A 27,894-nucleotide genomic window follows, 5' to 3' on the forward strand; every position below is an offset into this window, starting at 1 on the left:
GAACAGGATAGAAAGCCTGGTGATAAACCCATGCACCTATGGTCAACTAATCTATGACAAAGGAGGGAAGGATATACAATGGAGAAAAGACAGTCTCTTCAATAAGTGGTGCTGGGAAAACTGGACAGCTACATGTAAAAGAATGAAATTAGAACACTCCCTAACAACATAGACAAAAATAAACTCAAAATGGATTAAAGACCTAAATGTAAGAATGGACACTGTAACACTCTTAGAGGAAAACATAGGAAGAACACTCTGTGACTTAAATCACAGCAAGATCTTTTTTGACCCACCTGCTAGAGTAATGGAAATAAAAACAAAAATAAACAACTGGAACCTAATGATACTTAAAAGCTTTTGCACAGCAAAGGAAACTACAAACAAGCCGAAAAGACAACCCTCAGAATGGGTGAAAATATTTGCAAGTGAATCAACGGACAAAGGATAATCTCCAAAATATATAAATAGCTCATGCAGCTCAATATTAAAAAAAAACAACCCAATCAAAAAATGGGCAGAAGACCTAAATAGACATTTCTCCAAAGAAGAAATACAGATGGCCAAGAGGCACATGAAAAGATGCTCAACATCACTAATTATTAGAGAAATGCAAATCAAAACTACAGTGAGGTATCACCTCACACCAGTTAGAATGGGCATCATCAGAAAATCTACAAACAACAAATGCTGGAGAGCGTGTGGAGTAAAGGGAACCCTCTTGCACTGTTGGTGGGAATGTAAATTGATACAGCCACTATGGAGAACTTTATGGAGGTTCCTTAAAAAACTAAAAATAGAATTACCATATGACTCAGCCATCCCACTACTGGGCATATACCCAGACAAAACCATAATTCAAAGAGATATGCACCCCAATGTTCATTGCAGCACTGTTTACAATAGCCAGGTCATGGAAGCAACCTAAATGCCTATCAACAAACAAATGGCTAAAGAAGTTGTGGTACATATATACAATGGAATATTACTCAACCACAAAAAGGAACGAAATTGGGTCATCTGTAGAGAAGTGGATGGATTTAGATACTGTCATACAGAATGAAGTAAGTCAGAAAGAGAAAAACAGTTATCGTATATTAATGCATATATGTGGAATCTAGAAAAATGGTATAGATGAACTGGTTTGCAAGGCAGAAATAGAGACACAGATGTAGAGAACAAACGTATGGACACCAAGGGGGAAAAGCCAGGGGAAGAGTGGGGTGGGGATGATTTAGGAGATTGGGATTGACATATATACACTAATATGTATAAAAGAGATAACTAATAAGAACCTGCTGTATAAAAAAGCAAAATTAAATTTAAAAAAAGAAAAAACATGCAGAATCTAGCAGAGAACCTAAAAAAAAAAAAAAAGAATATACATACGTACACATACAGGCACATTTTCTTACAGAAGCCTTTTTGTTTTTTGTTTTAAATAAACAAAACCTCTTGTTTGAGGTTTTGTTTATTTAAAACAAAAGTCTCACTCTGCCTAGTGGTTTGGAGCATGGACCCCAAAGTCAAATAACCTGGGATTGAATCCCAGCTTTGTAAACAAATGAATAGTACATGTGGGAATCCACATACATTCTTAACTTCATTGGACTGAGTTTACATATAATAAAAAGCACCATTTTAACTGTACAAATGTATACGTCTGTGTAAACATCACCGCAATCAAGGTAGAGAACATTTCCATCACCCCACAAAGTTCTTTTGTGCTCTTTCTCATCCCTTATCCCACCCCACAACCCCACCCTTTGCAACCAGTTGATTTTCTGTCACTGTAGATTAGATTGTCTTTTGTAGACTTTCATGTAAATAGAATTATTTGAAACTGGCTTCTTTCCCTCCATATATTTTTTGAGGTTCATCCATGTCATTAAGTATATGAGGAGTTTAGTCCATTTTATTACTAAGTAGTATTCCACTATATATATAGGAATGTACCACAATTTGTATCATCATTCACTTTTTCATGGATAATTTTATTTTTATTTTTTATTGAGGTATAGTTGATGTACAATATTATATAAGTTACAGGTGTACAACATAGTGATTCACAATTTTTAAAAGCTATACTCCATTTATAATTATTATAAAATATTGGCTACATTCCCTGTGTTGTACAATATATCCTTGTAGCTTATTTATTTCATACACAGAAGTTTGTACCTCTTAATCCCCTACCCCTATCCTACCTCTCCCTCTTTCTCTCCCCGCACTGGTAACTTCTACTTTGTTCTCTATATCTGTGAAACTGTTCTTTTTTGTTATATCCACTAGTTTGTTTTAATTTTTAGGTTCCACATGTAAGTTATATCATACAGTATTTGTCTTTTCTCTGACTTATTTCACTTAGCGTAATACCCTCCTGGTCCGTCCCTGTTGTTGCAAATGACAAAATTTTATTCTTTTTTATGGCTGAGTAGTATTCTACTGTATATATGTACCACATATTCTTAATCCATTCATCTGTTGATGGACACTTAGGTTACTTCCATATCTTGACAATTGTAATACTGCTGCTTTGAACATTGGGGTGCATATATCTTTTTGAATTAGTGGTTTGGTTTTTTTGGATATGTACTCAAGAGTGGAATTACTCATATGATATTTCTATTTTTAGTTTTTTGAGGAACCTCCGTACTGTTTTCCACAGTGGCTACACCAATTTACATTCCCACCAACAGTGTACGAAGGTTCCCCTTCCCCTGGACTATTTCATTGTTTCCAGTTTGGTTGTTATGAGTAACGCTGGTATGAATATTCATGGATAAGTCTCTGTGTGGACAGATTACAACTGTTTAAGCATTACACAGTCCGAAAGACCTAATTTAAACAGAGGCTTTGAGGAGTAAGGGAATGGTCCAAATGGCTAGCCAGATATAGCGCATTTCAGGCCAGGCATACAGCAGATACAGAGACTCAATCAAGGAAAAGCTAGGAGGCCATCCATCCTAGCTGGAGTGTGTGGCAAAGGGAAGAATGAGGAAAACAGTATCGTATACAGAATTGAGCACAGTTCTTCCTTCATAGCAGACACTCAGGGAACATGATCATCTACATGTTATGCATCATTCTCATACAACATTTAATGTTGAATTAATAAACAGTTAATATTCTGTTAGAATTTTTGTATGATAAAAATGAAGCACATAGAGATATATATATAGATATATATATATATGCATAGATTTGTGGCCAATAAAATGCTGTGTGTAGCTTAGGAATGAAATGAGCTCCACTCTCCCTTGCAAATATGACACTCCTTTATACTCACGTATTTCTTGTAACACTTCTGTCCCCCTCTCTGTAGTTTACTTTATCTAATTTGGGTTCTTATTTCCATTTGCCAGTGATTTTAGTTGATGATTCTGGATAAAGGGTTAACTTCTTTATTTGTTATTTCTCTGCTTTTCTAGAAGACTACTTGGAGTTCAAGAAACACTAGATGGGCTGGAATGTTTTGAAAAAAGCATAATCTGCTGATCATGAATGATTTGTTAATGTCATGTACATAACATAGACGAGAAGCATAGATAAATATAATGAGAGGGTGGAAGGTGGTTGAGAACCTTAGAGTTACTCCTGGGAACCAAAACTTGTCTGAAATAGTTTTTAGAGTAGTTAGTTTAAACAGATGTGTTATTTTTTCTTTGCATCTCTTGGAGGATTGGGGATTAAAACTGAATGAGACAGCTGTGGTGAAAGGAATGGTCAGGGTAAGGGAGAAGACAGAGGGCCCAGTGTGCAAAAAGGACGGGTATGATGTGATGAGGGAAGTAATTCAGAAGAAACTGAGAGTAGTGCTACCTGATTCCTAGAGTTAAGAGTTCTTATTTCATCTGAAAAACTTGTTGGGGCTACTGCATTGATTTGAGAAAGTGAGTTGGATAATAGTAATGACTATCAAGCAAGTCGATTCCAGTTGCTTTGATGTTAGAGTTTTCTTTTTTAAGCCGATGGTATAAATCCATGGGTCCTATGATATGTGCTAGAAAATGACACTCACAGAAGACACTGACTTGCTAAAATGGATGAAAATGCTCTTGCAGTGATCATTTTCTATCATCTTAGCATGCAATTGTATATTCCTGACCTCAAGGGCTGTGACATTCAGTGAAATTTTTTATCATCTCTTGGTCGCCTTCTAAATGAGGAGAGTTATAGCGCTGGTGTATATAATCATCTTTGCTAAATTCTTTTTTTAAAAAAAGAAGACAAAGAAATGCTTTTGGAAATGGGTCTTCAATAAATCCAGGACAAAGGGTGTGGTGATGAGATCGCTTCTTGAAACATGTCAGGCCAGAAACTGTGCTTTGAGAAGACTTCACAAATTTCCTTTGACCCAAGTCTTTTTGTTGCTTATAATTGTTCACCATGACCTTCAGAAAGCCACTTAACTTCCAATATTTGAATTATTTTCACGTACAGTTGTGGTCTTTGTATTTGCCATGTCAATTTTCAGAGCCTTAAAGAAAGCGAGTGACATAATTCTGGTTAGCTTCTTGAGTCGCTGTGAGACTCTCGCAGGTAGAGTGACAGAGGCATTTACAGTTTACAAATGCCTTTTTCCCTTTCTTAAGTTTTATGTTAATATTCTTTTTCTTGGCTGTGAAGCAAACTTAGAATCATCTATAGTCCTAGGAAGCTTTAGGACTTTTTTGAACCTGCCAGAGGCTGTAGTGTCTATGCTTTCGTAATATACTGTGTGGGATGGTTTTGTCTGGAAATTTTTTGCTTTTCTTTATTTGTTTGGCCTTCAGAAGTGCCTTTACAGCCAAGGTAAAAGATACATGTCCAGCTTTGTTCCAGAGTTCAGTATTGTGCATCTTAGAATCCTAAAACTCGCACTAAATTCCGGCCATATATGACTAAAGAATCAGAGGAGATACCTGAAAATGCAAGAAATGTCTGTGATTGTCTGCTAGGGCTGCCACAGTTCATCGCACAGGTTATTAACTGCACAAGGAAATCAAACAAGAGGATTGAGTGGAGACAGAAATCTGGCCTGTCATTTATTCACCAAGCCAAGTGCCCCAGAGTGGGATGATGTCCACCTGAAGAAAGAGGCAGCTGTCTCTAATACACATAATTCTCACGTAGGCAGCCCTGTTGCGTAGAATTCTGTTGTAATTTCTCCCACAATTGTCAAAGGCACGGGTATCTTTTAAAAGGCATCTCTCCAGAGATGGTTTTGGTCATTTTAACCTTCATCTATTGCTTCAACCTTGACATTCACAGAAGCTTCATTAGCAAAGTTACTGCACTCCAATAGAGTTTTCCAATATCTTTTTCATCACTATCTTTATCACCAACTCTCTAGACACAGTTTGACACAAAATCTTAGAATTTTGAGTGAGTGTGTAAAGCACACATCTGTTTCTCTCTTCATATTCTTGCTACATTCTGCCTTATTTTGTGACCAAAAATGATTGAAGCTTCATTAGTTCAAATGTGTAATTATTTCATGTGGAGCCAGTAGGAGAAGATTCTTATTTGGGGTGATGAGTCCTTATGAACGTTGATATATGCAGGATGCATGAACACAGGCATAAGGCAGTGGTGAAAAGGACTTTATATGATGTTTCCATGATTATCATCAAGCTGGCTTGTGAAAGTGCTCCCAACAGACCATCTTTTCTACCGAGGAATAGAGCTTTAAATGTGAAAGGGGGAAATGTGATTGAGGTGCATAGGAGGAACTCTGTCATTGAAATCAGTACATGCCTATCAGTTTGGACTGTGGCATCAGCATTCTGAGCACAGACTGCAGCACTAATTCCCTGTCCTCCATCAAGGACAGGGGGCTCTAAGTTGCTGTGACCATAGTGAGACCATGCCAAATGGGGACTGTTCCAGCTGTGAAAACTGGTTCAGGATCAATAAGATAACCCAAATGAACAAGAGAAAAAGGAGCCTTATTACATCTTTTTAAATTTTCGTAAATGGCTTAGCCCATCCTTTTTTTCTATCCAGAGAGATCTTTATATTCATACCAGCGTCTACAATAAAAACCAGACCCAAAGATTCAAAAAGAAATCCTGAAAATTAATCCCACCCTAGTTCTATGCGTAACTTCCTAAGGCCACTGTGTCTACGAAGGTAGTTAAACACACCAGGCGATCACTTTGCAGAATCCATCTGGATACATCTTCTGTGACATAAATAGATCCAGACTTTTTTTTTCTTAGAATCTCAATTCAAGCTCTTTACACATGTTGACATCTTGCTAGCCTCAGACATTTCAAAGCAATTAAATTTCTATCACACATCCCAGTAATAGTTTCAACAGGCTTCATTTTATGGTGTTCTACCAGAAGACACGGTACACCCTGAAGTTTCCAGAGCCATCTCTGAAAGAGCCCAAAAGGAGGGTATTGTGATCACTGCTGGATATTAACAAATGGGAAGCTGCTCTTTGCCACTCAATGCCCTTCCTCCATCTGTGCATGACTGGTTAGCTGTAATAAAACAATGGCCTCAGCATGAATATACAATAAAGTAGCCTTACCGTATTAACGATATCTTCTCACTCAGGGAAAACCCCGGATAGAAATGACTGAAGAAGGTCATTTCTCAGCAAGAATAGGGGAAAGGGTTATGGGCCAGATGTTAACTTTCCTTCCAAACTCCACATATTTCTTTCTCTGCACACGATATTTTAATGAGTTTTGAAGAAGAGAGCAGTTTTTAATGCAGCTGAATTGCAAAAGGAAGAGAGGATAAAAATGTTCCAGTGTTCATTTGTGATATGTAGATAAATTCCCAAAATGTTCCCCCTGCACCTTTGCTACCTTGTTATTCCAAGGATTTATGATTGATTTGAGTACCGTAGTTGAAAGAAGTCCTGTGTGTCTTACAGACAGTGGTAATCACTGAGTGCATATATAATACATCAAGATTTTGAACACTTGGACTCAAGTCCCAGTGACTTTAGAGTTGTTGGGGTTTTTTTTAATATTCATGAGATAGTTTTTTCAGCTGTAAAATGTGAATAATACTATCTTGCTAGCATTGTTCTACAGATTTCATTAGCTAATATGTAAAAAAATGCATATGTAAAATATTTTTACCTCCCATACAGAATTTCTTCTAGGCATCTTATTTTGGGAAGCATGCTTGATAAATGCACTTCAATTGTAGATGCGGTAAGATGAGGAAATACATCTCTCAGTGCATTTACTTTTTTCAGCATTGTAATTGAGCATGATTTTGTATCTCAAACACTGATTCTATCCTAACAATGCATAGAATTTAACTCTTTAAGTTATGAGTATCCAAAGAAGGAAATACCTAGACCAACAACCTGTGCTTGAAGAATGAGGGGTGTGCATTTATAGATTAATTGGGAGAACTTTATCTTCTTAAAATATTTTTTAAGAGAGGCAGAAATGTCTTTGGTAGCCCACATGAAAAGACATTGGCATGATCTTCTGTATAAGCAACTTACTTCTTGCGCTTCTGGCATGAGGGACAGGTATTTGTGAATCATGTCTGCAGAAACTCAGGCCCTATGTTGGAGATACTAGCCTAATTAACCAGGCTTTATCAACTGGGCTTGTGGTTCTCAGAGTGGTGTCCCTGGACCAACAATATTGGCATCACCTGGGAACTTGTTAGAAATGCAAATTCTGGGCCTTACCTCAAAACTGCTAATCAGTGGGGCTACACAGTGTGTGCCCTAACAGGTCCTTTGGGTGACGCACATGCAGGTGTGGGAACCACCGACCCAGGTTATCCGCTGTATGCAATGAATTAACTTCTCTTCCAGTGAAATTTGAATGTTGCTAATTGAAATACCATCCTTAGAAGAAATGAAAAACGTGTCTCTCAAATGATTTTTTTTTCTGTAGTTTGGATAAGGAATCCCATGTGTGAAAGGTGCTCTTAAAATATCTCATCTCTTGTCAGTCTCTTAGCCATTTGCTCCCAGCTTCATGCATTTGCCTGTCTGTCAATTGGACCGTACCTTGTGTTTTCAAACTTTGTAACCCCCCTTTTGGAGGGGGAAGAAAACTTTTCCATTATCCTCCTGCCTTAGTTCTGTCCTTCCTTACACAACTAAAAATTCCCAACAAGTAGTCTTATTTAGCTGCTTCCGTTTCCCTACTGTTTAATCCCTCTGTAATTTTCTTCAATCTAGTTTCCACTTCCACCTTTGAAGTGCAATTACTCTTTGAGATTTTCAACGATTTTCTGCTTGCCAAACCAGAAGCCTCCTTGTTTTTCTCTAGGATTTCATGCTTTTGATCTACCCAGTCCAGGTCTTTCCTTGCCTTTTGTGATACAAAAATATAGACCCATTTTTTTTTTTTTTTTTTTTGCGGTACGCGGGCCTCTCACTGCTGTGGCCTCTCCCTTAGCAGAGCACAGGCTCCGGACGCGCAGGCCCAGCGGCCACGGCTCACGGGCCCAGCCACTCCACGGCATGTGTGATCCTCCCGGACGGGGGCACAAACCCGTGTCCCCTGCATCGGCAGGCGGACTCCCAACCACTGCGCCACCAAGGAAGCCCGCCCCATTCTTCACTGACACTCTCCTGAGTCCTTTCTCTCCCTTCCTTTCACCTGGGCCATTCCTTAAGGTCTGTTGTTTAGAGCGCTCTGGCTCTCTCTCCTTCTCCCCTCCTCTCTCCCCATCTCCTCCCTCCCTTCCTCCCTCCCTCCCTCTTACATTCTCTTAATTCCACCTTCACATCCCCACCTTCCTTTAAATGACAAGTACCACCTCCTGACTAAGGATTTTCAGTTCTACCACCTTCAGCATTGACTTCATCCATTACCCACCTAGAATCTCTGCCCAAGGCTCACCTGTGTCATTTAAAACTCAAAACTGCCAAACGGAACTGTCAATTGTCTTTTACAAAACAACTTCTCCCCCAAAGTTACCTCTATCATCAGGGCGTATCCTTCTCTAGATCACCCCGTTTACTCTGACTCAGTATGTATCCTACATAGTGCGAAAGGTGAAATTTCATTGCCCCTTTTCTTATCTGATCTCTTATTTCATTTCACCTCTTCCATAACCTTCTCTGTGGTCTTCCATGCCTGCACCATTGAAGGAACTAGTTCCCCGCCTCAGTCCGTCTGCCATTTCGTATCCCATACACCAATGCCAGATCAGTCTTTCTAAAATATTAATTAAATGATGTCATTTCCTTGAATGTTGGCTCCTCCATTACCTCCAGCTTAAATCCATCCATGGGGTTCCAGGCCCACACAGGTTTCTTGAGGAAGCCACCGTTGCAAATATCTCACTCCTTTCCCCATGAATTATACCTCCATGAATCCAAATCTTAGTCTAGGATATAAGAACCATCTCAAGTATTTCTTCTTCTAAGAGAATATGCAGCCTTCATTAGTGGCCTATTTTCCTGAGATTTTACAGAAATTTCCTTATTATTGTCCCTTGAGTTTTATGTAAATGAAAAGGAGTGTTCATGAGAAGCCTTATATGATGCTTGAAACTTAGAAAGATAAGTGTTAGCTTTCTTCCCAATCAGAAGATGACATTCCCAGCCGCAAGGAATAATTTCTTCTATGTGTCACTCTTTGTAGTTTGCCAACCATCATATCAGCAGTGGGTAATGGCTTCATATCGGTGAGCCATGGATGTTTGGTGTAGTTAGATGAAATAACCATATCTTTGCAACCTCTGTTAACTACAGAGTATGAAAATACACTCACTTGAAATAAATATCAACCAGATTTTCTATGCCATTCTTTTATGAGAATTTAAGGAAAAAAGCAAAAGTAAACGAAAATTAAATGAAGAGTTATCTAAAATAATATGAATAATTCACAAATAAGAATTTTTGACTGCTGTCTCATTAAGATCCCAGTCTGGTAATGGTTTATCCAAGTTATGGACCAAGAAGATCTAGGCTGGGGAGCTATATGGTCAGTCTAATCTTCAATTAGCTTTTACCCAAAGGCCCTTGTAGTACATTTTTTATTTTGTTCTCATCTCTGTCCAAACAATCTTAGTTTCCTAAAAGCGAGCACAGCATCTATGCTTGTATGCCCAGGAATACATGGCTAAGTTTCCCCAAGGTGGTAAAATAGTTTTCCTACCTCCATTCAAGAAATACTAGTCAATTACTTTAAGCAAATTACTTGCCTATTATGACCACCACGTTGGAAGCAAACAAAAGAATGGCCAGAGAAAAGGAGAAAAGAATGTGACATGTTTATCTTTTCTTAAATGCCCTTAAGGGAAGGCAGGCATATCTCCTTAACTCTGTAAATTTTAAAAGATTAGAATAAATATGTACTTTATATATGCATATATAATAAATTGTGTACATGTAAATCATGTATAAGGAAGTACATTGTACATGGAGGAGAAGAACTCAGCAGTGGTTTCCTAAACTCTTTTTACTTCGTCTCTGTAATGATGAGCCTGTCTGACTACCTGTAGCTGCTAACCAAACACATCCCGAGGGGCGCTTTCAAGTGCAGACCCCGCAGACAGCCAAGTGTCAGCGTCTGGAAACTTTCCACATGCAAGTTCTCGGTAGTGCTGGTGATGGCTGGCATCTTTGGATCCGGCTGGAGTTGTTAGTAGAGCCTGTGATTTTAGGAAAAGCAAAGGAAAGCTGGAAACAAACTACGCAAAGTAAGGCAATAAGGCAGGTGCTGGATGCAAGGTTTTCCTGCCCCCAGGGAGTCTGCATTTTGTAGGAAGAGGCAGAAGAAGGCACTGCAACTAGAGTTCTGATTCTCTAAGAAGCCTATGTGCCTTTCACACTGAAATTTAAAGGGTATGTAATGAAGAGATAGATGTCTGAGTAAGGAAAGAGAAGAAAAGGCTAATTCTGCAAGCATCCTGGCTTTCATCTATCGAGATGTTTAAGTGTAGAAGTGCTGACATAGGAGACGGAAGAGTATTACTTTCCGCCTCTTCACGTTTATAAATCTTACATTTTCTGTTTTCGTATTTAGCTGTTTATTTCCACTTTAAAAGAAGCAGTACTGAAGCACTTACATTATGCATGTGCAATGGGGTGCGTTGCACACCCTCTGCTTATCCTGCACGTTTGGTCTGGCTTGATTAGTAGGTGCAGGAGGCACACGGTCTCTGGTGGGAGCAGTTATTTCAGAACAGGTGGTTCAGCACATTGAGGATCAAAGAACCCAAAGGTGCGAGGACTCTGACAGCTGCAGGAGCTCTCTGATCTCAGTCGGAGTTTCAACCCCACCCTGCAGATCAGGCAGCCCCCCTCAAGACAGGAATTTGCATTTTGCTTAACGACCTCTCAGTCTGGTGGTTTACCCTTAGGTATCAATAGAATAGCAACAGCCTGACTGATGGCAGAAGACACCCCACTGTCACGGTTGGCATCCAGTTCTCCCGCAGTCCACTCTCTTCCCCTTATTTCCTACTAAGTAGACTGCTAATGCCCAGCCCCCGCTGACCACTCACCCCACACGCTGGGGCTGCTGGTTTCCTCACTGCGCCAAAGAACCACACCCAGACCTGATGATTATTTAACTGGCAGGTTCCATCCTGGCACCTGGTTGTCCTCCCTGCATCTCCACCTCACTGAATCTGATGTGGACACCAAAGCCCAGTCCAAATATCACCTTCCCTTCTTGGGTCATCTTACCTGACTCCAAATTTCAGCTAACATTTATTGAGTACTTTGTGTAGAGCAGGCTCTAGCAGTTGCTTTACATCCATTGTCCTTTTTACTGATTTCTTACTCTTTTGAAGTCTTTTTACACTTCCACGGTGACTACGCAGTTATCGCTTTTACTTGTTTCTTAGTGAAATCATAGAGTTTTTCTTGTCTCATCTCCTGCTGGCCTGAGAACACATAGCAGTTTCTGTTTCTTTTGGAACCTCATTGTTTTGAATACATAGTGGGTGCTCCAAACGCCACGAGTGATATCATAATTAATGGTATAAATTCTTAGCTTCTATTGGTGAAGTGTATTGAAATTGACCCTTTCTAAGAATTGAATAATTAAACCTTATTTATCAACCATCTTTTATATTTTGATGATCACGTGCATCTCAACAAATACAAGTTCAGGATGCCCATACGTCTTCTAGTTACTGGATTATTGATATTAAAAGATGTGAGAGCTCTGTGCCACCCCATAAGAGCATCACCTTACTCCCTTGGTTCCACGTGGGGTAGCCACTCTCCTGGTTTGTCCATGAATGAAGGCTTTCCCCGGGACACAGGGTTTCAGTGCTAAAACCAGGACACCTCTGGGTAAACCTAGGCATTTAGTTGTGTTAGTCACAAGAAACGATTTCCCCAATGGAAGAAATTGGCTGTACTTTTATATTAAATGCTCAGGAATGGATAGCTGTCACTTAGTTGTATTTTTTTCAGTCACAGGCAAAATTTTTAATCTCTCATAGGCAACTTGGATGGCTTTTGTTGTTGTTTGCCCTCCTTTACACTGGATGCTACATAGCATTGTCTGTACATCTGCAGCTGGTAGCAGAAAGCCTTACTTCAGGAACCTCAGACACTTAAAAAAAAAATCACACACACAACTTTTTCCAATCAATTACTTTAGTATATAGCGAGTGCTTTACTAATAGCCATTTTAGAGTTATGAAATATGTATTCAGTATGGTATTTTTCTAAAAACGATTTAAAATAGCTGGCATCAGCAAGGATGTCCGCTAAGAGAGATAGAAGTACACCAAATTTCCCTGGTTATAGCTTCCTGTGCCCGAAACTTCTAATTTTTCTTTTCCTACTGAGCTTTCTAACTTTTCTTTAGAACTGACTTTTTTAGGTCTCATAGCTAGCACTGTGGTCTAAATTAAGTGTATCTGCTTTTGAACTTTGCAACTGTTTACTTGTGTATTTAATGATTAGCTCCTCTTGGCACTTCCGGTCTCATCAGAAGATGGAAGTATACCTGCCGGAGAACATTATCTATTTTCCTGCCTTCTCTCGGCCATCTGACTAGTCCAAGCAGGGAAGCTTTTGGATTACTTGGCATAAAAACTAGTTAAACTTCTGGCGCCAGGCAGTTCCACTTTTCGGAACTTATCTGCAGAAACAGTCATGCAGCCTAATGGAACAAATATAACGCTAAGCAAGTTTTTCAGATTCCCTGTATTAAGCTTGTTCAGCAGCATTCTACCAAGAGATAAATGTACTTTCTGGAATACATGTCTTAACTGTGCTCCGAGATCTTTAGTTAATCTATATACATGCTTTGTTCCCTCCACGTCTTCCTAAATATTGAATTCAAAGAATTTTGTATTTGGCACAGTGCTTGCACAGAGAGGTCCCACTTGATCATCACGAAGTTACTTTCAGGCTCAGGATTTGCTCTGATCTTGGCATGAGAAACGTGCATAGATAAAACTATTTGAGTGATGGAATGGCCATATCACGACCAGTTGTTTGCATGGTGTATTTGCTATACAGGTAATCATAGATTTTAAAAATAGGAATATTGGCTCTATACTTGAATACATTTTGAGTATTAATGATGACTTTATAGTAGTCAGTCACAAAAAGAACAGAGCTCCTAATTCCCCCTTACAATTCTCCTAAAAACACTTTATGCCACTTGGTGAATTACAGAAAATTTCTCTAATCAGTTACATTCATTCACTTCACAAATACATATGGAACCTCATCTCTAAGCCAGCTGTTCTGCAGCCACTGTAAGAAATCATACTCCATGGGGCATGGTAACAGTGGTAACAGTGTGAAGGGCAAGGCTTGACTCAAATGGTTGACTCAAACACAACAGTGTTTCTGAATTTATAGCTAATTTTAGAATGTGAAACTTTATATTACATAAAAAATTATCAGAAAAATGACTAGTGCTCCCATACCATTTAATGGCTTGTTTCCCTGTTGACACCATGTTTTGAAGGAGTTTATCTGCCCAACACATTCATTGTGTAATTATCTTCTCATTAGTATTTGCCAAAAACCAAACAAATAACTGCCCATCAGAATACACAGAGTTGATATATTGTCAGCACCGCCCCCCCCAAAAAAAGAAGAAATAAATTTATTTCATTTTTTTCTTAGACTGTGTATCACGATTGTGGGCAGATACACAATTTCAGGTATCTTAAAATAATTTAAATTTCTGAAAAGCTCCGTTACTGATTCAATGGACTTCAATGATCTCTTCTGATTCCCTCATTTATTAATATTTTATTAATATACACTTTTCTTTCTGTTGACCTGCCAGTCCGTAGTTTTACTGCAGCTACTCAGCCTCTGTTCTGAGCACCTCCTTTGAGTGTTGCGTGAACAGACCTTGTCTCTGGAGGGTAGGAACTGAATCGGAAACCAAAACAAATTTACGGCCTTCATAAAGACTCAAGGTGCTTTTCTACTTAACTCGAGTGGTTGTTTAACAGTCATGAAGTGTTTGTTGTATTTGATGACTCTGTGTGTTAATTTATGTCCTAAAGGTTAAGTTGACAGTTATTGGGGGTGGGGTGTGGGGAGGTAGGGAACAGCAGCGTGCACAGCTGAGCTGGGGCCCAGGCACCCACTCTGTAGACTATTCAAAGCCCTTACCCTCCCCAGGCCCCCACTTACCCTCTTCCCTACTCCCCTCATATCAATCAAATCTCTTATCTCATTTCCCTAAACTGAGACTAAGTGATAAATTGTACGGGTTTAAAACCGCTTGACGCTAGTCTGGGGATATTCGTGCACCATGCAGAGTCAGCCTAGTATTGTGTCTTCGGCAATAATTTCAATTCCTCCAGGGAAAGAAAATACCTTAGAGTATTCATGATGAAATGATATAGACTATGGTTAAGTGATAAGTGACAACATAGGATTTATATGAACTTTAACAAAAGCTCTCCACAACTTCGTTTCCTTAAGCCCAAATTTGACATTTCTCCTCTATTATGTGGGTTACTCTGTATCTTTTTTAATTAAGGCGGCAAGCTTACCTCACATAATACTATATAAATAAAACTAAATAGAATTTTTAGTAGCATTTACCGACTTGTGATGAGTTCTATTTTATTCTTTTCTGGATGTATTTACAAGTTTTTACAATGAACATACATTACTTTTTAATCAAGAAAAAAATCACTTATAATAAAAGTTACAAAAGTACATGTATAAAAATCCTAAATATATCCTTGCCATAGCAAAGTACTTTTATTCTGTTTTATTCAGTATGTCCTGTCTGGCTGAGTATCTGATATAATAATGAGCACTTCCATTTGTATAGTTCTTTACACAGATTTTCTCATATAGGATATATAATAATAATCAATTTAGTAATGGTGATGGGATAGATAATAATATCCCCACACAAGGAAATTGTGGGTTAGATATTTTATCTTGTTTGCCAAAAGTTATATGATCAGCCAATAGCAGAAATGTGAATCCTAGCACAATTTTCCTTTTTATATGCTGTAATTTCCTCCCATGTGTGTAAAGTTCTGCTCACTTCCATGAAACAGATAAAGACATATAAGTCCTAGTTCCTACCATCAAGCAGTTTCTAATACATTTGGGGTAAAAAGACATGCTGACAGAGAGTTAATTAGCAATTCAATAGATGACACAGGTAAAAAGTGCAGTGCATAATACAGTGCCTGGCACGTATAGAAGGCACTCAAGAAATGTTGGATAGGTGGATGGATGCATGGACGGATGGATGAATGGATGGCTGGCTAGATGGGCAGAAGGGCAGATGGATTGACAAATTCATTAAAGTTATAGGTCTAGAAAGGAGAAAATTCACTCATCACAGATGGTTGAAATTCAGTAAATGTCTATTGACTTTTATTGGTCAGAGACTATTTCAAGAAGGAGAAGATAGACTAGCTAGGCCTTCAGGAACTTAGAAGAGTAGAGTTTGACTCTGCAGAGAGGATGAGTGAGGGAACTGCAGGCCGAGGGCTCAGCATGAGCAAAGGCAGTGAGGCAGAAAGAGCAAGATATGACTGGGACTGCAGAGGAGTGACTGACCTTGCTAACGCAGAAGGTTTGGTGAGGAGGTTGTTTTGAAAGTAGAATGGGACTGTATCATAGAATATCTTGAATTTCAAGCTGAAGTATTTAAATAATCCATAAGCACGGGCATCTCTAGACATTTCTGCATAAAGTAATTCATGTCATAAGGAAATGTTTTAGGCAATAAATCTGGTCGAAGTAGGACTCTGTGTTAAATATAAAGATATGAGAGAGTTTAATGCAAGGTGGAGATTTTAAGCATTCAGCTGGGATTTTAAAGTATTTTTAGAAAGAGCTGCAAATGTAGATCTCACTGTATCATCATTAAAATATTCCTATATGTAATTGAAACTTCTGAGACAGTTACGTCAAATTTAGCTTTAGATCAATAGGTATTTCTCATTGAGAGCTAAAAGTTTATAACATTCGAGGATAAGAAGCTGGCATAAAAGTCTAGAGGCCTCCCGATATTTCATGCATGAAGTTTAATAAATTTTTCATATGCCGGAGGAAAGATAATAATTTATGTCTTGCAGGATTTTCAACCAAAATACTAGATAGGTCAGAAAATTTGTATTCTTGAAGTTGTATACACTTCTCTTTAAACCTACTAATTATTTTATCTTACAAAATTGGTGATGTTATCACTTGAATACAAGTGGTTAACAGTGAGGCCTGGGAGTAAATCTACGTGGGTTAGAATTTGGCTCAACCACTGAATTGCTGGTCAATCTTAGCCTAGTTTCTCTCTTTCCTCAGTTTTCTCATCCATGAATGATAATAATAATAGCACTAACATCTTAAGATTGTTGGGAGAATTAAACGTAAACTATGGACTAGTGCCTGCCATGTAGTAACAATTCATAAGTGGTAGCCATGTTACTAGTTATAGAACATATTCAATGAATAATATGCATTCATCTTATTTTCTTAGGATTGTTTACTTGTTTTATTTGTTTTTTTAATCATTGCTAGAAAGAAAGCTTGGCTCCCGTAGGGTTGCGTCTGGGTTTTCTACTGTGTGAAAGTATAACTCAACATATGTGGCCTAGGTTGCTGCTAACTACGGTAAAGCTGACCAACTTCTTGCCTTCTGTAGTGAGCCATCTCTATGGATTTGGACTGATGGATGCGGAAGCCATGGTGATGGAGGCGGAGAAGTGGACCACTGTTCCCCAGCAGCACGTGTGTGTGGAGAGCACAGACCGACAAATCAAGTAATGTTTGCTGCAAGCAGACAGCGTGACAGTGCCCTAAAAGAGATTAGGCCAGTGCAGCTATCTTGAGACAGCCCTGTGTTGCACATGGAAACTAGAAACTTGTGTAGTATTTTTCTAATGTAATTATAAAATTCTAATAGAATGTCTTAAGACCCTAAGCCATTAAATACACACTAGTATAACCCAAGGATCCTTAAAAGAAAAACGTATCTTACAAGGGGGTGGGGGGGGGGACCCTTACAGATGGGCATTCTTCAAGTTTCTACTCTGTCAATATTTCTAATCGATGGTAGAAGTATTCCCCATATTTTATGGTAGAAATATTCCCCATAAGTTGGTATACTCCCAAAACTAAACCTTATGTTCTGGAAACTTAACTGCACACCATGTAGTTCTCTGAAGATTGATGCAGGATGCCCAGTAGAAGAGATTGCAGTTTACTCAGATTCCAGGGCCTCATCCCCTGTTTCAGCCTCACAAACTTGGAGGCTGTGCTGATTGGATTCATCAAGTGACAGTGAAGTCTCTCCTAGGCGCTGAATCCGAAGAATAGGATTTATTTTAGTGATTTTATTAGTGATTTGCTTTCAGCTTTCTTTTTAGAGAGTTAGCTCGGAAAAATATATAAGAACTTTGGTTTGTAATAAAACTAGAGCCATTATCATTCTTGAGGAACTTGTTAGGAAGCAGAAATAAGTGGACTAAGTTTTTTTTTCCCCCATTCTACCCATTTGTGGCAAAGAATAAGAGAAAAAAAAAAAAAGAAGTAAAAAGTTAACCGGTATTTACTGAGCTCTTACTACAGGTCAAGCCAAGTGTTAGAAACAATGTGTTTTCTTCTTAAAACTTTATAACAACTTGGGTATTATTCCCTTTTGACAAAGGAGGAAATGGGATCAAATGGAATAATTGTTTACTCATTCACAAATTCATTTACCAATTCAGCAACAATTTTTCTGGCTATCAAGCACTTACTGGCTATCAAGCACTGGGCTAGATAATTAGGGATAGAAACCGGAATAAGAAATGCTTCCTGCCCTTGTGGAGCTTACAGTCTAGCGGGGGAGTCAAACCAAAATAATATAATAAGTAGATCATTACAAATGACAATAAGCGAATGCTGAAAATAAAAGGGGTAGTAAATAAAAGGTGGGAACATGTTTTTCCTATGGTTCAGTGACCATCTTAGAGAGTGAAATTTAAGCTTTGACTATGAAAGAAGAGTCAGCCATAGGAACAGCAGCAAAAAAGCACTAGAGGCAGAGTAGTGTATGCAAAGTGGCTAAGGTAAACTTGAATTATCCCAGAACTTGAACCAATGCTAGTGTGGCTGGAACCCAGTGTTCAAGGGGCACAGTGGCACAGGAGGAAGCTAGTGAAGAAGACAGGAGCCTGTAGGCAAGCAGAAGAGTGTGCGCTTGGCTTATAGAGAAAGGAAATGGTAGACCAGGGATTTGAATCAAGGTCATAGTCATCCCCAAGCCTCCACTGTACAACAGTACCCTATACTGGTGGTTCACAAAGTGGATTCCACAGATCAGCAACATCCCTATCGCCTGGGAACTTGTTGGAAAGGCATATTCTTGTGACCCACCCCAGCCTTACTGAATCAGACACTCCAGCACCAGGGCCCAGCGATCTATCTGAACAAGATTGATACCCACTACCTGCATGAAGAGAAAAGAACCTTCATTCCTCCTTTCCTCTCACTTGCACCTTTCCCACCCTAACTAGGGTTACTCCCTTAAACGACCTAATCATTTGGGTAATGACACTGTGTCCCTTAGTCTCCAGCGACCACGGCTTGCATTGCATCACGCGGTCCTTCCAGGCCTGCAGGCTCACGCAGCCGAGCTCTGCCTCGTGCTCTGCTCAAACCCCCTTCTCTCTGTTGCAGGACAGTTCGGCCCAACAGTGCGGTGCGCTCCGTCTACAAAGCGTCGGGCTGCTCCGACAATCCCAACCACCACGTCAGCTACCTGGAACACGTAGTTGTGCGCATCACCATCACCCACCCCAGGAGGGGAGACCTGGCCATCTACCTGACCTCGCCCTCAGGAACCAGGTCCCAGCTTTTGGCCAACAGGTACAGACATGGCCCCTGACGGCCAGTGTGCGGGGGTCACGATGACGCCCAGCGACTCTTTCAGCTCAAAAAAGTCTGCTGTGCTTTATTTTTTATTTTTTCAGAAGTCGAGGATTGTGCATGTACATATATTGTAGGATCATGATTTTCTATACAATTTTTAACGGTTACTTTCCATTTACAGTTATTACAAAATATTGGCTGTAGTCCCTGTGTGGTACGGATAATCCGTGAGCCTATCATATACCCAATAATTTGTACCTCCCACTCCCCAACCCATATATTACCTCTCCTACCCCGTCCACTAGTTTGTTCTCTAAATCTGTGAGTCTGCTTCTTTTTTTGTTATATTCACTAGTTTATTGTAGTTTTAGATTCCACATGTAAGTTATATCATACAGTATTTGTCTTTCTCTGACTTATTTCACTTAGTGTAATGCTCTCCAAGTTCAACCATGTTGCTGCAAATGGCAAAAATTTCATTCTTTTTTATGGCTGAGTAGTATTCCATTGTGTGTGTGTGTGTGTGTGTGTGTGTGTGTGCGCGCCACAGCTTCTTTATCCATTCATCTGTTGATGGACACTTAAGTTGCTTCCATATCTTGGCTATTGTGAATAGTGCTGCTCTGAACATTGGGGTGCATATATCTTTTCAAATAACAACCTGATTAAAAGATAGGCAGAAGAACTGAACAGACATTTTTTCAAAGAGGAAATGCAGATGGCCAACAGGTACATGAAAAGATGCTCAACACTGCTAATCATCAGAGGAAATGCAAATCAAAAGCACAATGAGATATCTCCTCACACCTGTCAAAATAGCCACCGTCAAAAAGAACACACGTAACAGATGTTGGCGAGGGTGTGGAGAAAAGGGAATCCTTGTATACTGTTGGTGGGAATGTCAGTTGGCGCAGCCACTGTGGAAAACAGTATGTAGGTTTCTCAAAAAAACTAAAAACAGAACTACCGTATGACCCAGCAATTCCACTCCTGGGTATAAATCAAAAAAAAAAACCCCAAAGACATTAATTCAAAAATATACAGCTGTTCTTTAATTTCTTACTACCCTAAAAACTGGGTGGGGCCGGGGGGAGCGCCACTTACACATCATGATGGGATGGTCATAGCTCTCACTGCCCACACATAAACAGAGAGTGCAAAGCCGCCTAGGATCTGTAGGCATGGAACAGTATAACATTTAAGAGTTGGGTAATAGTAAAAGGATGCTGCAGAAAAATTGAGGGCTGCCTGTTGTTCTTTATCCTATAAAAGAGGTGCAGAACACTAAATCCTTAGGCCTCTGAGATGCCCTCCCCTGCCCTTAAGTGTCTGCTGGCATTTGTTACAGATTAACTGAATGCTCTTGCCAGAGCACTTTCCAAAGTTAAAGGAAATTCTATTTGTTTTAAAACAGGTTTTGGCAGATTTTTTTCTACAAAGATTCAGTTAGTAAATGTTTTGAGCTTTGCAGGCCATGTGTTTATTGCCACTAGTCAACTCTGCCATTAGAGTGCAAAAGCCACTGTAAACAATATAAATGAATGTGTGTGGCTGTGTTCCAATAACAACTTTATTTACACAAACAGCCTAAGGGCTGGATCTGGTTTGAGGACTGACTGTAGTTTGCTAACCACTGTTTTAAAGGTTGGCCCTTTAGTCTTTATTGGCCAAGAGGGCACTTACTTTTTCTTAGTAGCCTCTTCCTTTCCCCATACTTCCTCCAAACATTTCTCCAGCAGGTAATTGTATTGCCAGGATCCTGCTGAAAGGCCAGAATGTTCTAACACAAGTTTTCTTTTGCTTCACTGGCTTTTCAAGTGGTTGAGAACATGGGTGGGGGATACTTGTCAACAAGTGGGACCAGATGGGGAAATGTCAGATTGCCTTATACACCCCATTCCCATTATGGTTCTAAAATACAAGCCACAGCCAAAAGCCTGTAAGTTTCTTTCATTTGATGTTTCTCTCCAAGAGGAACATTTAATAGGGGCAAAAACCTTATTGTCAAAGGCCTATGCAGTCCAAATGAAAGCCAACCTCTTATGTTGACACAGCCGCCTGTCCACATGCCAGGTGTCCACAGCAGTAGTGATCTCTGTTAGGACAATGACAAGATGCGAGACGAGTTGAGAGGCCAAGGCCAGTGCAAGCCTGCAGAGCTGAAAGTCAGACTGAGGAATTACCAGTTGCTTTTCAAAATCTCCAACTTCATCTGCTGTAGGACAGTGAGAAAAACAGAGAGCAGTAGCACTTCTTGGTGACAGTGACTAGGAGTACAGATTCCACAGTCTTTCACTGCATTTTATTTCTGTGTTCAGAAGTCTTCTTGTGTTTGTCTTTAAAACCTAATGTCTTCCGTTAGGGCATAGGGAAACCTGGGCTTCGTACTCTATGAAGCGCAGTTTGCCAGGTTAAGGGTATGCAGGTGCAGGGAACTAAAGGATGCTTTGGTATCTCAGTCGCTGGGCACGCCCTCCTCCCTCCACAGACAGGGGTCTCAGCTGCCGCCAGGTCATCGCTGCTACCTGCCTGAGGCCTCTCTCCAGCGAGCAAGGCCTGCAGATGCCCAATTCTATGATTAATGGAGGTCACACCAGCTGTTGTTACCAAAACCAGGGAAGACCTTTTTCTTGATGTTTTTCTTTTTTTCTTTACTGCTGTGCATTTGCATGGAACTTGAAGTATCCAGGTGATCCCTGGTGAAGTACGAAGGTTGGCTTCACACATGTGCAGCTCTTCTCCCTGGAGCCCCCTCCGTTGTAGAAAAACAGTCCCTCCACAGTTGCTGTTTGCTTGGAAAACTCAGTCCCTTCAGCCTTTCTGGGCTCTTCCTGCATATTTCAGTATTTCTTGTTGGCTTCCCTGGAAATGACTTCAGTGAGGAAACTTGTGAGCTGGGGAGCTGTGGGTTGCATCACAGGCATTTGGTGGATTACAGTGTCGCTGGCTTCAGTCTTGCATGCATTCTTCAACAGCAGACATCCGCTTTGCTCTTTGCAAAGTGCTGATCGCCAAAGTGCTACATGACTTGTGTCAGAGAAAAGAAACAGGCATTTCAGATGCTCGGTGACCGATCTTGGCGGTTTACTTTAGCCTCTCCCATCATTACCTCCTGGGAATAAGATCTGCACTCAGAGTGCACTTCTCGGTCTGGAGCATTTCTTAAAGTGCTCTTCTTTTGTCTGTCTTCCATCTCAGTGCTGAAAATAAGTAGCCACCCCAGAAAAGGTAGACAAATTTGAGTGGACGGAGGGGACTGGAGGCACCGAGAGATGTAAACAGATGTTATGAATTCATTTGTCCATAGCTCCCCAAAAACACTGCTTTCAGCATCTGACCCTTTAATTGTAAAACAGCTATACCTGGTCCCAAAGCCACGTCTGCCCACCTTCCAGGGCCTGGCTCCCCTGTCCTTGTTGTACTTGACGCTAGTAGCATCCCTCCTACTGAGGCAGCTAAGGGAAGACTGTTTTCCTTTGGCATTTTTTCCTTCTGGCATATTCCAAAGCTTTCATTTTATGAGAGGAAATCTCTACTCAGTCACCTCATGACAAGGAATCCTCATGTCCTCTCACCTTGGCCCTGTTTCAAATCACATTCCTAGGATTGGGAACTGAAGGCAAGAAGCATCGACAAGGGGGTGGGCAGGCTGTGAAGGGAAGGTCTGCTTTGCTCCTGGTGACCTTCCTGTTGGCCTGCAGGGCAGTGATACCTTTCCTCAAGGAAAAGGTGATGAGGTCAGGGTTTAGAAGGGATTTGTATGGCAGAGATTTTTTTTTAATTTATTTTTTTATTGAAGTATAGTTGATTCACAATGTTGTGTTAATTTCTGCTGTACAGCAAAGTGATTCATTTATACATATACATATATTCTTTTTCATATTCTTTTCCATTATGTTTTATCACAGGACATTGAATGTAGTTCCCTGTGCTATTACAGTAAGAACTCGTTGTTTATCAGTTCTATGTGTAATAGTTTGCATCCGCTAACCCCAAACTCTCAGTCCTAATCCATCCCTCCCCCACCCCCCTCCCCCCTTGGCAACCACAAGTCTGTTCTCTATGTCTGTGAGTCTGTTTCTGTTTCATAGGTAGGTTCATTTGTGTCATATTTTAGATTCCACATGTAAGTGATATCATATGGTGTTTGTCTTTCTCTTTCTGACTTACTTCACTTAGTATGATACTCTCTAGTTGCATCCATGTTGCTGCAAATGGCACAGTTTTGTTCTTTTTTATGGCTGAGTAGTATTCCATTGTATACATGTACCACATCTTCTTGATCCATTCGTTTGTGGATGGACATTTAGGTTGTTTCCTTGACTTGGCTATTGTGAATAGTGCTGCTATGAACATAGGGGTGCATGTATCTTTTCGAATTATAGTATTGTCCAGATATATGCCCAGGAGTGTGATTGCTAGATCATATGGTAGCTCTGTTTTTAGTTTTTTGAGGAAGCTCCCTACTGTTTTCCATAGTGGCTGCATCAATTTACATTCCCACCAACAGTGTAGCAGGGTTCCCTTTTCTCCACACCCTCTCCAGCATTTGTTACTTGTAGACTTTTTAATTATGGCTATTCTGAGTGGTGTGAGGTGGTACCTCCTTGTAGTTTTGATTTGAATTTCTCTAATAATTTGCTACGTTGAGCATCTTTGCATGTGCCTATTGGCCATCTGTATGTCTTCTTTGGAGAAATGTGTATTTAAGGTCTTCTGCCCATTTTTCGATTGGGTTATTTATTATTTGTTGTTGAGTTGTATGAGCTGTTTGTATATTTTGGAAATTAAGCCCTTGTCGGTCACATTATTTGCAAATATTTTCTCCCATTCCATATGTTGTCTTTTCATTTTGTTTATGGTTTCCTTTACTATACAAAAGCTTGTAAGTTTGATTAGGTCCCATTTGTGGTTTTTTTGGTTTTATTTCTATTGCCTTGGGAGACTGACCTAAGAAAACACTGGTATTATGATTTATGTCAGAGAATGTTTTGCCTATGATCTCTTCTAGGAGTTTTATGGTGTCATGTCTTATGTTTAAGTCTTTAAGCCATGTTGAGTTTATTTTTGTGTATGGTGTGAGAGTGTGTTGTAACTTCATTGATTTACATGCAGCTGTCCGCCTTTCCCAACACCACTTACTGAAGAGATTCTTCTTCCCAGCATATATTCTTGCCTCTTTTGTCGAAGATTAATTGACCATAGGTGTGTGGCTTTATTTCTGGGCTCTCTGTTCTGTTCCACTGACGTATATGTCTGTTTTTGTGCCTGTACCACACTGTGTTGATTACTGTAGCTTTGTAGTATTGTCTGAAGTCTGGGAGGGTTGTGCCTCCAGCTTTGTTCTTTTTCCTCAGGATTGCTTTGGCAATTCTGGGTCTTTTATGGTTCCATATAAATTTTAGGATTATTCTAGTTCTGTGAAAAATGTCATGGGTAATTTGATACTGTATTAAATCAGCGATGTATTTAATACAGGTGCATTAAATCTGTAGATTGCTTTAGATAGCATGGCCATTTTAACAATATTAATTCTTCCAATCCAAAAGCATGGGATATCTTTACATTTCTTTGAATCTTTAATTTCCTTTATTAATGTTTTATAGTTCTCAGCATATACATCTTTCACCTCCTTGGTCAACTTTATTCCTAAGTATTTTATTTGTGTGTCAGAGATTATTAATGAGGGCAATAAATAGTTCCCCTGTTGGACACTTATCTTTCTTTGAAAGAAGTCAAGATTTCTGAGGAGGACCACGTAAAGCAAAGAACACTGTGCAGTTAAAAGATAGGAATTCTGAAAGGTTTAAAACACACAGTTTTCCTAGTGGGGTCATTTGAGATGAAGAGGTACAGCTGTGGTGGCAAAGAGTCGTCCCCATTTGATCCCTCCTGTTTCTCCATGAGGCAGAACTCTTCACAGTGGCCTGTGCACTGGCTGCTGTGAGAAGGAAGGATGCTGAGATTCCGCTCAGACTCAGAATCCGAGGCTCACTTGGCATCATCTCCCCTTAATGATGCAAAAACTAGACATACAGACAAGGAGAATAAACTAGGAAGGAAGCTGAGAGGACAGCAACTCCCATGCATTATTACCTTCATTTCAGTATTGACAAAATCTGTGTCCTGGTCTTGGGACCAGAAAATGCTATCCATAACAGTAAATTCCCAAAAGAAAGGGGTCATGGTCAGCTTTCCAGAAGTCCACATTTTCCTAAACTTTTCAGTAAGGAGTGTCTTCAACATTGCTTATGCCCTCACCATGACAATTCCTAGGGAACTGGTTTTCAGCGAGGTCGTTGAAGATGATGTCAGTGTGGGCCGTCTGGAGCCCCTCAGTGCTTCCCTGTCCTGGCTGCTGGGCACTGGCTGGAACTCCTGTGGAGAACAGCTGTTCCAGGAAGCACGGTCTACCCGAGCATCTGCAGGTGCTGAGCCCTGGAAGGCACTCAGCAGCGTTCAGCTAGTCGAGCTCGAGCTGCATGCCCCATTAGCCCAGCAGGCAACCCCCCCACGCCCCCGCCCCCGTGGCAGGCCAGGTTGATGGTTTAGTGGGTGGGAGCCCCGAGTAAACAGAGGCATCCTGGAATGGACAGTTAGTGCCTTCTCTTCCCTTTGTTTTCTCCTGTCTTCCCACCCTTCTGCTCCTCCTTCTGGCCTGTTCACCCTGCCTAACAAAAAACCAAACTGAATAATCGACACAAATGCTTTCCTTCTAGGGGGACTGTGGGGATCTGGCATGGGTAGGGGCAATCAGGTGGGCTTAGGTCCCTTTAAAACAGATACAAGGGCAACTCTAGATATAAGCCTTTATACGACAACATGTTCAAATTCTGCTTGCCTACATATTTTCCAACAAAAAGCTTATCCCATCAGATTCTTCCTTCAACTGCATTTGTTAGAATTATGAAAACCTGGCTTTTTTTTCTTCCCCTAAATACACCCCCTTTCCCCAATTCATTGAGTTTTAGATTTAGTTTAGCTGTATTGGCTCTCTGTTCCAAATTTTGGCCTCTGACTGAAAGCTGAAACTTTGCCTCCCTTTCTAAATTTGATTACAGATGAGTATCTCTGCTTCTAATTATGGTCTTAAGTAGAAAGAAGGTACACTTTCTCGTCTGCACAACCTATAGGGTTCTATAATTAACTGTGTTTAACTGGTGTTTCTATTTGAATATTTTTGTCCCTGCCCAAATGTTCAATGACAGACTACTGACATTTTGTAAAGTGTCCTGCTGTATAAATGTATGTGTGACTTGCAGAATTACACTTTTGCTGTGGAAGTTTTACATTCCAGTAAGGCCTCACCATAAGAATAACCCTCTTCCTTTATTCAAAAGAAGGTACAGCCTTTGGAGCTTAGAGCTGGGATTGTCTTGAGTTCACCCATTTTTACGATCGACTTTGGAAAAGTGATTCTTTCATCTAGAAAACAGACATAGTAGTATCTGCCTCACAGGGTTGTTACAAGTAGTGAATAACATACAGCAAGCTCCTAGCATAGTAAGCACTTATAAGTGCTAACCCTTCTTTATGCAGTGCTTTTCAAAGCGCCTGGTGAGTGACTATCCCACACAGCTGGCCAGGTCTCTCCCAGAGAGGCTGATTCTAAACGTCTAGGTGAGGCCCGTGAATTTGCATTTCTAATAAGCTCCCAGGTGATGCTGAAGCTGCCCGTCCACAGACCAGACTTTTAAATGGCACCGACTTAAAAGATCACCCAGCTTTTTCAAACACATTCTTCTTATTTTCATGTCATCAAAAAACTCGTGAGCAGTATGCTGCTGGGTGCTGTGAAAGTCATTTACAAAGGAGTTTATAATGTAAAACAGATATTTAGATAAAAGCCATCTACTATTAAAGAATATAGCTTCAAGACGATTAAGCACTTACATCGTGTACCCACAAGAAGGAATGCATTTCGGGGTTGGTAAGTTAGTAAGAATGTGCACGTTGAAAGTTTTTTAGAAAACTCACCTTTTTAGGTACTCCAAACCTCTAGAACCAGTACCTTTCTCTCAACCTTTCTTAAAGAAGCAATTTAGATTAGAAGAGAGAGAAAAACTTAATAGTGTGTTTTAAGTACCGTTTCAGAAGCAAATTATTTACAACTTACAAAAGCCGAACATCTCAAGAAAATCAGAAGCTCAGGTACAACTAAGCCAGATGAGTGCTTTAAGCATTCTATCAGCTTTAGGTTAAATTGTGATGAAGCACTGAAAATATTAAAAATCAAAATAGAGAACCAAAAGAAAAAAGAAAACTTCCAAAATATTGGTTTAATGTCTAATTCTGTGGTGAACACAAATACTGTCTGTGTAGTCGTGGATGATTCTGAAATTAACATCCATTTACAATTTGAGAAATAATTATATGATAACACATAGCTGTCAGTACTTACAAAATGCCTTGTTATTTAGTTGCCATAACATCAGAGAAGCATGTTGTAGCCTTGACACATTGGCTAGACTCTTTAAGTGAAAGGGGGAAAGAAAGCTTACAGTAATTATATGAGTTATTTCCTGAGTTAATTCCTCAAAAGGACGTACTACATTTAATGGCAGTCCTTCCTACCAATCTTCATCAAAGTAATTGAAAACCACTCACAGGGGTAGGGCTGTGGGCACCGTTTTAATAGCTGGATA

The 27,894-nt window shown here is 40.0% G+C and overlaps 1 protein-coding gene across 6 annotated transcripts in view; it reads left to right on the forward strand.

Moving 5' to 3' along the window:
- The window catches only part of PCSK5 (proprotein convertase subtilisin/kexin type 5), a 318,106-nt gene that overhangs the window by 249,535 nt on the left and 40,677 nt on the right, over positions 1-27,894 (forward strand). For all 6 annotated transcript variants that reach the window (XM_079925980.1, XM_079925981.1, XM_079925984.1 and 3 more), the window contains exons 11-12: positions 17,040-17,157; positions 19,058-19,246. In XM_079925980.1, coding sequence (XP_079782106.1) covers positions 17,040-17,157; positions 19,058-19,246 — 307 coding nt within the window. The remainder of the gene's footprint in view (positions 1-17,039; positions 17,158-19,057; positions 19,247-27,894) is intronic.

This window comes from Stenella coeruleoalba (assembly GCF_951394435.1).
Source record: "Stenella coeruleoalba genome assembly, chromosome: 7".
NCBI lineage: Eukaryota > Metazoa > Chordata > Mammalia > Artiodactyla > Delphinidae > Stenella > Stenella coeruleoalba.